A 13069-nucleotide genomic window follows, 5' to 3' on the forward strand; every position below is an offset into this window, starting at 1 on the left:
ACTCACCCATTCACCCACCCACCTACCCATTCATCTATCCATCCACATACTCACCCATTCACCCACCCACTTGCCTATCCATCTACCCATCCCCCACCCTCCACCCACGCATCCAACCACCCACTCACCCACCCAACCATGAATTGCTCTATTAGAGCACATAATCTGTGGGTCTGGTGCTGAGCGGAAGGCAAGCCTGGCTTTTTGTCAGAGAAACAGTCCCTCTCTGTCACCTGGTGGTTTCTTTGCTGAAGGTTGGTTCAGTCTTCCCGGACTTCTCATGGGCTTCCTCTTTATCTGGAGGGTTTGACTCTCGTTCATCATTTGAGTCACTAAGTAAGGAAAGACAAATGCTCATGGATGCTGGGGACTCATGGTTGAGAATAACACTGAAGAGCCACAGAAGTGCTTACCTGAAAGCCTGCATGATGACGGTGCCGAAGAGGATGAAGAGGGCCGAGAAGATGAGGGAGAGGAGGGGCATCATTTCTCGCCTAAAATACAGTGAGCAAACTTTACTCAGCTCTAGGTGTGATGTGTTAGTGGGTAATTTCAAGTTTCTTTTGATTAAAAAAAAAAAAAAGCCCAAACCACAGTCTTCTTTACAAATAGAAATTTCTAGTTTTATACAAACAGAATTTTGGGGGCCTTGGGGGTATGGTGGTGGGAGACAGGAAGGTGGAGATTTTTTCCCCTTTTGTGTTGTAATTCACAGCTTATTCTAAACACTTGACTTTTTATTTCAGTGATACAGGCTATCCTTACTAAGTTCTGCATAAGGAACATGAAGATGTGTAAGAAAGGATTCAAGTTATAAACATGGCAGGACATTCTGTGAGGAGGTAGCATTCAGTGACTAAAAGGCTAGGAAAGGATTTCCTCAGTTTTATTGTTGTTTGTTTTCTCCTTATGGAGAATATTCTAGATTCAGCCAGAGGAGTGAAGGGAGAGAGGAAAGATGGCCTTTCAAGATTCCTTTTAGGACTGGCGTGGGCATTCTGACATTTCTTTCACCCACAAACACCCTCCATGGGCCTGCCATTTTCCAGGACTCGCAAACATGGATGACACGAGAGGCAGTGTGTCCGCTGGGAGCTTGTGTCACTGTGTGGGTGGGTGTGTGGGGTGTGTAGGTGGTGGTGGTGGGGAATCCCTGCTCTGATTAGCTCACTAGACGGGTTCCTTTGTGCCTCTAGTCACTGGGTGCCATGTGGAGGCCCTGCTCCAGGCCCTGGGATGCCTAGATGAAGAGGACAGCCCGAGGCTCTGCTGTCTGTCTGTAAGGGCATGGTGTGTGTGCGTGTGTGTGCGCATGTGTGCGCGAGTAGTGCCTAGGCAGTTGGAAAGGGTTAGTCAGCAAATACAAAAAAAGTAAAGTTATCGAAATGAAAGAAAAAGGGGGACAGCTGTTGAAAAATATCAAAGCATTCATTCCCTTGCCTATATCTAGTATGTTCTGATATCAAAGGAGGTCAGACTCTTTTCAAAGGAAATCCACTGATACTGGGATTAACAGAGAAGCGGAAATTCATCTGAGCACCATGCCTACCAGTTGTTGTGAAATATGCTATCCCAGCAGTCGGAGAGGTATTCAGAGGCAGAGTAGAACCACCGAAGTAGAAACACCTACAGAGAGGAAAATGGGTGGACATCAGGATGGAAGCCCCGAGGGGTGACTCTGCTCCTATCCCAGCTGGTCTGGAAGGACACAGATGCCACCCCCAATAACGCTAGTGTGGAACCTCTGCTTTCAGCAGGAGCCCTGCTGGACCCTGATGCTTACAGGGGCAAGTTCATCAGTCAGGTCGGGAAGCACGGCTTCAGAGGACAGAAGGGCTGGATCTTTCCGCAGCTGGTCGAGATAACCCAGAAGGACGAATCTGTCGCTCTCACTCCCAGTCCAGGGGTCGCCCAGGGTTTTGTACACCACCCTTCCTGCTGTGTTGCGCCTCTCTAAGATAGACACCTGGGATAACAAGAGAAGAGGCTCAAAGAGTGGTGACGTGCTGCTTCCCCTCACCTAGGGAGGATGGAAAAGGGATCCAGTGACGTCTGTAATAATCTCAAACCTAAATCTTGAAGAATATCAAGTATCTGCACAAGATACAGGTTTTTCTGACTAAAGATATGGTCTTTATGATGACTTTTCAGAGACTTTGGTAAAGCAAATGCACTCTTTGTTCTAACAGACTCTGTTCTATAACCTCTGACTTAGTATTACAATAAAGGAAACCTTTGTTTTTTGGATATGATCACAAATGAGGGGTCCATGATTCTCAAAAGAATGGAAAGACAGAGGAGAAGGATGTCCTCCTTCTTACAGAGTGGCAAAAGGAGAGGGAGGAGTGATCGAGCACCCAGGAGGAAGTAATGGAGCCGAGGTAGCGGGGGAAATTCCCTAAGAGGATTCCAGGTGGTCTAAGGGAGATTTCACCGACAAGGATACTGCCTGACTAGACCTGAAGTAAGGAAACCATGGTGAAAAAGGACTGGTGTGCTCTACACTGGGTCTCACAGGAAAGGGGCTCCTGTGGTGTCCTAAAGTGGACCATCCAGGATGTGGACTGATTGGGTCAAAGAGCGGGCTCTCCAATATCATCTGTACTCAAGACTCCTGAGGCAGGAGACAGAAGCCAGTGCTATGTGACCAGCTGGGGGTCAGGAGAGGCCCTGTGACTCACCGCAGATTTTCCTTGAAACATGTCACCGTCTGGTAGTAAGGTACTGGCAAACCCCTGCTGCCGATTGCTGTAGACATGCACAAATCTCACTGTGTCCTGTGTGTTTGCCAGGGCAAAGGACAGGAAAGCTTCAAAGGGCTTACTCAACTTGGTCGTCTCAGCAGTTAGTAAAACCACACAGTACCTGCATGGCAACAGAAGAGACTAGTTTATAAGCTGCCCCTGAGGTCACGGCTAGGAGCGGCACCAACCATCGTTAGTGTGGTGCGGAAGACAGGGCTCTTGTTTTATGTAAGCAGGGATGTTCTGTAGACTGTACACTGGAAAGTCTAGTGATGAGCAATTTCTAAGTTTTCAGTGACACACTAAGGAGCCCTGGTATGGTAGTGGGCTAACATTAGGCTGCTGACAGCAGGGTCGATGGTTCAAACCCACTAGCCACTCCAAGGGAGAGCGATAAGGCTGCCTACTGCTGTGAAAACTGAGTCTCAGAAACCCTAAGGAGCAGTTCTCCTCTGTCCTATAAGGTTCTTAAGAGTTGGAATCCATTCACTACCAGTGGGTTTAGCTTTCTGAGGCTAGTGACATATGCTCCTTTTCCAGATTGGTGACATGTTCTCCAAGCCAAGCTGCCTCCCACCATGTAGGAATTTCCTTGAAGGCACTGGTTACCGACCTTCCAGAAGCCATCAGTTCTAGTTCTTCTACCATAGGTGGGGTTGGTCCGAGTAACTCAGACCAGAGGACACTGAGCCTCATTTGAAATCAGCTTCTGTGGCAGTGATTCCAATGAAAAGTTGAGGTATTCATCCACCATTCATTCTTCCAAGTACTTACTGAGCACTTACTACATGCCAAGCGCAATGCCCACAGGGAGACAGAATAATAAATAAAATCTAACACAAGTGGTGACAAGAACACTATATATATATACTGATCAGAAAAGGTAGTGACAAGTGCACCACATCCATGTATACATGAGGGGCCTTCAGAAAGTTCGTGAAAAAGTGCCATTATCTTTTAACGCCGTTTCCCAAGAACATTTTGAAGCCCCTATGTATATAAAAGAACAAGATAGGGGCTAGAAAGAGAGCAGGGTGGGGTGGGAGTCTCGCTCCATGACAGGTGGAGGTCAGGGAAACTCCACTCACGAAAGTGACGTTTGAGCAGAGAACTGAATCAAGGGAGTCACAAGAGGAAAACGGGGTCAGGGCAGAGACTACCGCCAGTGCGGAGAGACCGCGAGTGACTCGATCTGACCGACCTTTTCAGATGGGTCACTGGCTCCTGTGTGGAGGACTGAGCAGGAGCAGGGAGACCAGTTAGAAGATTATAATGGGGGTCGTGATGGGAGATGGCGTTGGCCTGCTCTTGGGGGCAGTGGTATTAAAACATGAGAAGTGCTTGGCTGCTGAGACCTTTGGAAGGCTAACAAGCAGTAGTCCTTACAGCCCAGGATCTTTTTCTTTGTATCTAATTAAAGTCATTTTTGTCTACACAAATAGAGAAAATTTTTATTTTAAACATTATGAGGAGGCTTCAAAAAGTTTTGGGGAAAATTCCATTATCTCTCAATTCCATTTCTCCATGAACTTTTTTGAAGCTCCCTTGTATTTTAGCTAAATTTTCAAATAATAGATCAATATGTTTTCCATTCATTTCCAGACACCTTTCACAGATAAAATGGCCATAAATTTAAAGCCATAGAGTACTTTCCCTAGAGTTCCCGACATGTTAGATAGTCTATAGAACTCTTTGCCTGCTTTATTTAGGAAGTATGCCTTAGCCTTCTTATTTCCTACTTAGGGAATCTAATGAACATTTTCTCAGCACCTGCTTCCCCAGTACTTCATCATTACCTGGCTCCTCTCGGGACCCTCTCCAAATATTAATGAGCTCCAAAGACTCACCCTGGGTGAAATGGTCTAGTGGGGATATTAACTCTCTCTATTCCAGGCTTCATTACAGTGATCCAATCTCTCCCTGACACTTAACCTCTTCACCTGACTGATGCCTACTCATCCTCTAGATCTCCGCTGAAGTGTTACATCTCGGGAAGACCTTCTCTGGACTCTGGATTAGATCGGTACATCCAACTATTTGATTCAAATACACCCAACTGCCAGCGTCATAGGCAATAAGCAAGTATCTGTGAAGTGAGGAAATAGGTCTGCCATAGGAAAGATGCGTGATCGCCCCGTGGTAAAGTGCAACATGGCCCCTCTATCAAAATGACAAACAAAGACAGACCCTGAGTCCTTACTTCCTCTGTCGGTGAGACCGTTTCACAGGGCAGAGTTCATGGAACAGCTTCTGACTGGTGAGCCTGGCTGCCAACAGGTACTTGTTTTGGGTGAGGAAGTCATCAATGACCTGCTTCTTCATACTCCGGACCTGGAGAAACACCAAGAAGCAGCTGGTTTTTATTAGGGTTTCTTACTGCAAATGGGCTTTACTTTCAAGCTTAATACATCTCTGACTGTTCTTGGCTAAAGTAACAGAGCCAAACAGATACCTGTCAGAGCCAATACACATGGGCTGTTCTTTCTCAACAATGTGGGGGTAAAAGGACTTTAGTTATTTCAGGTCAAAGGAAAGATCAAATGCCTTCTGCACTTGAAAGTTTTATGTATATTGCTCTATGCTGATACACTAAAATAACCATTATAAATTCTAGGCAGATCTATCTCCATCTAGGATTTGTAGCAAAATTGAAAATTAACTTCATACATCTCAGAGGATTACAATCAAGTATACAGCAGGTTCTCTGACCACAATGTAATTAATTAGAAAGGAATATGAAATGTAAATTAGAAAATCCATTAAAGTTTGTAAAGTTAAAAAGCAAATAAATACTCTGAGTAACCTATTGATCCAAGAGAAAGATATTTAAAAATATCATAAATTTGAATGACAGATGAAAATACTCTTCTCAAAACTTTGGTATCAAGAAAGTGCAAACACAACCCACAGAATGGAGAAAATATTTACAAACCATATACCTGATAAGTGTTTAGGATTCAGAATGTTGGAGGCAGCTTCAAAAAGTTTATGAAAAAAACAAATGAAAAAACACTGGGGGGTCCAGGACAAAATGGCGGAGTAAGCACATGCACTGAGCCAACCCTCTGAACAAAGACCTGGGAGAAGGAGTGAAACAGATATAAACAGTGACCCTGGATGCCTGAGCATCAGAGGATAGGACAGAGAGGTGGACTGACTGCAGACTGGAAAAGGAAGACGAACAGGAGCAGTGAGAGAAAAGCAGAGCAGGTGGGCTGTGGACTGGAGTAGCACAGCGTGGGGAGCGTCTGTGTGTTGATACAGCTGCTTGGGGACATGGGACATATGTGGCTGGAGTCTGGTAGCAGAGGGGTGCAATTCTCTCTTGTTCCCCTGCCCTCCTGGTAGCTGGGGATGTGGCCAGTCCCTGCCATCAGCAATCCAGCAGCCAGAAGCACCTCTTCCTGCACAGCCTATACTCTGCCTGGGACCTGGCATTGCACCCTGCTTCTGGAGGTGTGCACAAACAGTGAACAGAGAACTAACTGCATTCACACTTCCCGTTTTTACAATAGTCACCAGACAGGTCGTAAGAGTGCCTGAGATCATACCGATGTACAATCATCAATTAAATACAAATACAGACACCACAATGTCTTGGAAAAAACAGACAATTTCGGCTTATGCAAAAAAAGACAGTGTACCTCACACAAGTGACCAAAATGCAGCCAAAAAATATAACGGCAAACATGATATTGGAACTACCTGATAAGGAATTTAGAAGAATGCTAATTAGGCAACATCAACAGATGAGAAAGATTGAGAAAACTACAGATGAAATCAAGGAAAACAGACAAAACTATGGAAAAATTCAGGAAACAAACTGAAAAATGGGAGCTATACAAAAACTGCTATTGGAAAGCCAGAATATTACCCACTGAGCCTTCAGAAACAGGTCATACACTGAAAGAGCAAAGAAATGGAAATGAATCAATGGAAAGCTGGATTGCTGAGCTTGTCATTCCCAGCATAGTGAACCATATGATTGTCTGATTCAAAAAGGCCAAAAGCAGTCCACTTCATGCCTGGAATATCAATCTTTATGCATTCCACTTAATTTTTCACAACTTCTGATTTACTATGCCAGGAATGACAAACTGAAGAAGAATGGGGTCAAATTCATCATCAAAGAACATATCAACATCTTGAAGTAAACACTGTCTGTGATAGGGTAATATCCATGCACCTACAAGGAAGACCAGTTAATACCACTGTTATTCAAATTCACATGCCACCCACTAAAGCCAGTGAGTAAGAAATTAAAGAATTCTACCAACTTCTTCAGTCTAAAGTTGATCAAATATGCAATCAAGATGCAGTGATGATTACTGGTGATTTTAATCATACTTGGAATATATGGCCTTGATGACAGGAACGCTACTGGAGATCACATTTGTCATTAGGGAAACCCAAATCAAAACCACAGTAAGACACCACTTCACACCCACTAGGATGGCTATTTTCCAAAAAGTTAAAAAATAACAAGTGTTGCTGAGGATGAGAAACTGGACCCCCGGTGTACTTCTGATGGAAATGTAAAATGATGCAGACCACTGTGCAAAAATGTGAGGGTTCCTCAAACACTTAAACACAGAATTACCATATGACCCAGCAAATCCACTTTCAGGATCTACCTAAAGAATAAAAAACAGGGACCCACAAAAGGCATACAATATTCACTGAAGCATTTATTCACAATATCCAAAAGATGGAAACAACCCAAGTGGCCACCAAACAGAAGAATGGATACACAAAATGGGATTCGAGGAGGCAGCTTCAAAAAGTAAGTGGAAAAACTCCATTATCTTTTAAAATTTTTCCATAAACTTTTTGAAGTCCCCTCATAGTATATCCATACAATGGAATATTATTTATCCTAAGAGAACTAAGATTCTGATATATACTAATGACAGGGATGAGTCCTGAAAACAGTATGCTGAGTAAAATAAGTCAGACACACAAGGACACCATATTGTATGACTGAACTTACAGGGAATATTTAGAACAGGTAAATTCATAGACCAGGGGCTGGGGAGGGGGAATTACTGCTCAGTGAGTACAGAACTCCCACTTGGGGGCAATGAAAACACTCTGGAAATAGTTTAATTTTATGTTATACACATTCCCCCACAATTTGCAAATTATGGGACGCAGATAGAATAGTTTTATATCAAAAAGCACTGCTGCAAGATCATAGAAACCTTTATTAAATATACCAAAATGTCAAGCTATTGTTCCTCCACACAGCCTTCATCTAGATCCACACACTTCTGAGGGCAGTGTTTCCTCTCTTTAACTCTTCCCTGAAGAATTCTGTGCTCTTTGATTTACAACTCATCAAAACAGCAGTTCTGGAATCCTCAAGGGAAGCTAATCATGTTCCTTTTAAATATTCTTTGAGTCTGAAGAACAAAAAGAAGTTTGAAGGGACAAGATCAAGCCTGTGGGTAGATGGCGTAAGGTTTTCCAACAAAATTCTAGTAGGAAAGTCCTTGGTACCTTTGAAATATGAGCAGACCCATGGTTGTGATGGGGAAAATTCTGCGGCACAACTTTTATGACCTCTTTGTCATAAATGCAGTATTCAACTTTCTTGAAAATTCTTCATAAAATGCCCTGGTGATCGTCCTGTGTCCTTTGAGAAAATCTATTAAGGTTATTCTTTTGGAATCTGAAAAATCAGTTACCACAACCCTCTAAGTTGAGCACTCTGCCTTGAATTTAACTAGCCCAGCAGATCTGGTCAGAATCTACTGTTTTGATTGGATTTTTCTTTCAAGGCATCCTAAGGAGACTAACTTGTCTGCAGCCATCCAGTGATTGCAGAGACATATTTAAACACTTTTGTTTGGAATTAACCCATGTATATAAGACCTAGAACCCTAGCAGCAATCACTTTTTTACTTAACCCTCAGATTAGAAATTAATGAACAAAACATCCATGTCAAGAAGTTAAAAAGAAACAGGAAAATGCAAAAGTAGAAAGGAAATAGTAAAGATAAAAGTAAAATAAATTAAATGAAACAAAAAGCATTAAAAAAGCCAAAAATTGGTTCTTTAAAAGAGCTAATAAAACTGACAAACCACTTGTAAAATGGATCATGAAAACAAGACACAAATAGTCATTATTCAGAATGAAAAAACAGAGAACAAGCAAGATGGCAGATTGGGGAGATGTGCAGTGAGGAGCTCTGTCAGCAACAACACAGAATACCACACCAAGTAGGCTCAGGGGATGCCGCCAGAACTCTGAACCACATATAAAGGAATATTTAGAAGGTTGGAAGGCTTATAGCTAGGGGAATTTGTAGCAGAACAAGAAAATTAGTGCTTTCTTATTCAAGATGCTCAGCTGCTCCCGGGGCCGCCATCTTGGGAAAGACCAAGTGGTAGAAGGACAGATGCCTGACAGAACTGCGGAGATAAAGGTGTGGACATTCTTTTTTTGTATCTGTACATTGCTCTCTCACAGTCTGCGCACCTCCATTCTGGTGACTAGAGGGGGTGCCTAACTGAGTGTCACCCCCACCCCACCCCCAGAGGATTCTACCACAAATGCACACGGATCTCCTCAAAATTTAAAGTGAGTTTCCACTTAAAACCAAACAGCAGTGCAAAACAGGCACAGCTGGCCCTGAACTGTTTATCACTAGGAAAAAGGCCTGAATGGGGATTGTGGAGTGGGACAGGCAGACTAAAAAGGAAATAGGCTGAAAATTAAATCCTGAGTTAGGCACAATGACCAACAGTGGCATCTTGAAATTTCTCAGGAAGAAGAATGAAAAGGGAAGCCCATTTCCTGATCACATCTACCTGGAGGAAATCAGAAAGCATAAAAAATACCAAAATACACACCCATCTAAGTAAGTATTAAGGCCACAGATAACTCTGGAATATGCCCCCCCAAAACAGAAGCAGATGACCATATAAGCACATGACCTGAAACGAGATACAGTGACTGAAGCAAATGAGCTGGAAGGAGACCTACACTCCATACTGGAAGATGGGCAGGCTTTGGAAATGCCTGAAAAGGAATTCAGAAAAATGATTATAAAATGTCAAAACACTATACAATGGAGTTGAGAAAAATAAGGAAGAAGTCAGGAAAGCACTACAGGAACAATCAAATAAGATACAGCATTGGAAACAATTCAAAACCTACAGAAAGAGATCCAAATAATTAATAATAGACTATCAGAAATAGACAATACACTGAAAGGGCAAAGGACTAGAACTGAAGAGACAGAAGTCAGAACTAGTGAGCTAGAAGATAAATCTTTTAACACTACTAAGATAGTGTTAAAACACAAAAAAGGATAAAAAAAATCTGAAGAAGGCCTAAGATTCATGTAGTAAGAGGAATAACTTAAGAATGACCAGCATTCTGGAACAGGAAGAATCACATAAGTCCACAGAGGAGATAGGTGAAGAGCTTCTGGAAGAAAATTTCCCTAACATCTTAAATGGAGGAAAGAGTTAATGGAATATAAGGTAACCACAACAGTGGGGTTGGGGTGGGGATTTAGTTCGGGTGTTAGGGAGGGCAATACAAGAAGGGGGAGGAGGAGGAAGAAAAAGATAGATAGGGGAACACTGAGACAGGTTTACATGGGCTAAGTGGGACAGAGGTAAATAATGATGCATGCTCAACCTTGGAACAAAAGGGCTCTGGGATACAGGTATCTAGGTATAGCTTGAAGAGGGGAAATAATACTAAAATGCTCGACTGTCTTATGAATATTGGTTTCCCTTGCCTACCATTGTAAAATAAGACATTTGATAGGGATAGAAAGGAATGTTGGGAAACATGATTAGAGAAAACTTGTAAGCCCATTTTCAGCCTATAACTGACTGGAATACCTAAAAGGAGTCCTAGAACTTGCCCAGTGAAATAGGCCTCTTGCAAAGCCTTTGCAGAGTATAGGACCTTAGGTGGAATCCTGAGCCCCATCCAGAACCTTAGAGATGGGACAGTCCCACTAGCAGGGACAAACAGATGAGCCTGGAACAGCTAGAGTGACAGAAGATACATCTTCAAAGAAAGACCATCAGGAAAAACCCAAAACAAAAATGTCAGCATGACTGCTTACTTATTACTACAAGAATAAGAAAGCTGTTTACCAGGAAGCCACAAGCTCCCCTCTAAGATGGAAATTCAAAGGGAACACATGAACAGGCATGTAAGCTTGCTGGTGACCACACTGGTCTACTAGTGAGTGGAAGAGGGGGAAAGGCAGCAATGAAGAAATGGGCTGAGTTCAACCACAGTCCACTGACTCTCATTAACCTGGAGACGAGAGAGAGAAGAGGAAGGGCTGGTTGCTCCAAAGTGTGGTGAGACCTGGGACACTTGAGCCCATGGACAAGGACATAGCCACAGAGGGCTAGAGCTGAGAGTGAAGCATCCAGCTGATATGAAGTGAGAGGATATGCACAAGAACACCCAAACTTGCAGATGGTACCCATTTGACCTAGCCTCAATGGCTTGATAATCATAACTCGATTAGAGGAAGATTACAAAAAAAATAGTAATAATTTTATTTTTGATAAAGGAAACAAGGGTAAATTGCTACAATTTGATGAACCTGACCTATACTCATGTACTCATAGAGGTAGTAACTCTAAATACCAACAGAGAGGGAAGGAGTCTTCACAACAAGTATCAATGCTATCTGCTCTGTACACAGGTAGATAGGGATGGGCAACTTAGACATTGGCTACCTAAGATGAGGGGGCAATAAAGGCACGAAGTGACTGGCTTACAAGGATTCAAGAGACAGTTTAGTTTAAGAATATGTGGGGAGGGGGAGGGAGAAAGAGTCCCCACCGAATAGTTTCATCTTGTCTAGATGGGTCTAGTGAAAAGAGATGGGGATAAGATTCTTAGGATTCAATAGTGAATAATTGTTATCAAAATAATTGCGACTGTCACAATTGTAAAGGTAGAAGTTTTGTAACAAAACCAAGGGAATGATTAATTTTATAGTCCAGAAACAGAGGACCCTAGGATCATCAAGGGAGAAGAGCACAAGCAGAATGCAGGACCTTATCCAGAGAAGCAGCAATGCCAGAGACGAAGGCAGAGATGGGGTCATGGAGAAGGGGAGTGGCTGACTAAGAGCTGGTGGCCAGGAGACAGACATGCAGAATGTGCCCCTTGGTGTTGTAAATTATTATATATGCTGGAGTGTTTTTTTTGTTTTTGTTTTTTATTAAAGCTTACGTGAATAGAGAGAAGTACTGTTAACTGATGGTACATGGAGGGGATTATAATCAGTATAATGAAACAAGGTGTATGATTTGTTGAATGTTAAAACTGATGATCTGCCCTGTATACTTTCACTCAACCCTCAATAAAAACCTTATGAAAAAAGAGGAATCACTATTTGCAGAAGTTTTAAAAAAACAGTTATTTAAAATGGAAAATTTAAGATATCAAAAAATTTCTAGAAAAATATAACAAAGTTCAAAAGAACCTAAGTTAAATAGTTCTATAGCCATTTAAAGGAGCTCTGGTAGCGTAGTGTAACGTTACAAATCGGGCTGCTAATCTCACAGTCAGCAGTTCGAAACTACCAGCTACTCTGTGGGAGAAAGATGAGGCTTTCTGCTCCTATAAAGCTTTACAGCCTTGGAAACCCTGTTCAGGGTCGCTATGCGTCGGAACTGACTCCACAGCACAACAACATAACATAGCCATTTAAAGAAGCTTTTAATAGTGAAAATTTTTTTCTTAAACAAAAAAACAACAAACTTCAAAATACACATAGTTTCTACCAAAGTAGCCAATCCAATTGAACACAAAGTCCTCCTGAAAACAGAAAAAGAGAGAGCATTCCCCAATTTGTTTCAGGATGGGCATCATGAAATAGAAAAGTTGGAGGTCATTCTCATTTCTAAGCATACAAGGGAGTTTCAAAAGGTTGATGGAAAATGGAATTAAATGATAATGGAATTTCCACACAAACTTTTAAAGCCCCTTGTAGAAGCAAAAATCCCATAGAAATTGTTAGTAAGTTGAATCCATAAACATACTGAGAGAAAAAAATACAGGCATGACTTCATGAATGCAAGTTAGATTTAACATTGGAAAAGCAACTGATGTGATTGAGCATATATTGCAGAAGATTAAAGCAGAAAAATCTTAAGACAATGTCAATGAATGTGGAAAAAGCATTTGATAAAATACTCAGTCAACATGGAACAGAAGGAAATGTCCTTAATCTGATAAAGGACATATACTGAAAACCTTTGGTAAACATCAGACTTATTGGGAAAATGTGAAAACTTTCCCTCTTGGAGACCAAGAACAAAGATGTCTCCTT

At 42.1% G+C, this 13069-nt stretch overlaps 1 protein-coding gene across 1 annotated transcript in view; it reads right to left on the reverse strand.

The window, feature by feature from the left end:
• The window catches only part of DNAJC16 (DnaJ (Hsp40) homolog, subfamily C, member 16), a 51804-nt gene that overhangs the window by 1989 nt on the left and 36746 nt on the right, over positions 1-13069 (reverse strand). Inside the window, exons 8-13 of the mRNA XM_006866363.1 lie at positions 4945-5075; positions 2682-2865; positions 1784-1966; positions 1550-1626; positions 414-494; positions 234-332 (exon numbers count right to left, since the gene is read on the reverse strand). Of these exons, the coding sequence (XP_006866425.1) occupies positions 234-332; positions 414-494; positions 1550-1626; positions 1784-1966; positions 2682-2865; positions 4945-5075 (755 nt within the window). The remainder of the gene's footprint in view (positions 1-233; positions 333-413; positions 495-1549; positions 1627-1783; positions 1967-2681; positions 2866-4944; positions 5076-13069) is intronic.

The sequence above is a fragment of the Chrysochloris asiatica genome, unplaced genomic scaffold, assembly GCF_000296735.1.
Source record: "Chrysochloris asiatica unplaced genomic scaffold, ChrAsi1.0 scaffold00090, whole genome shotgun sequence".
NCBI lineage: Eukaryota > Metazoa > Chordata > Mammalia > Afrosoricida > Chrysochloridae > Chrysochloris > Chrysochloris asiatica.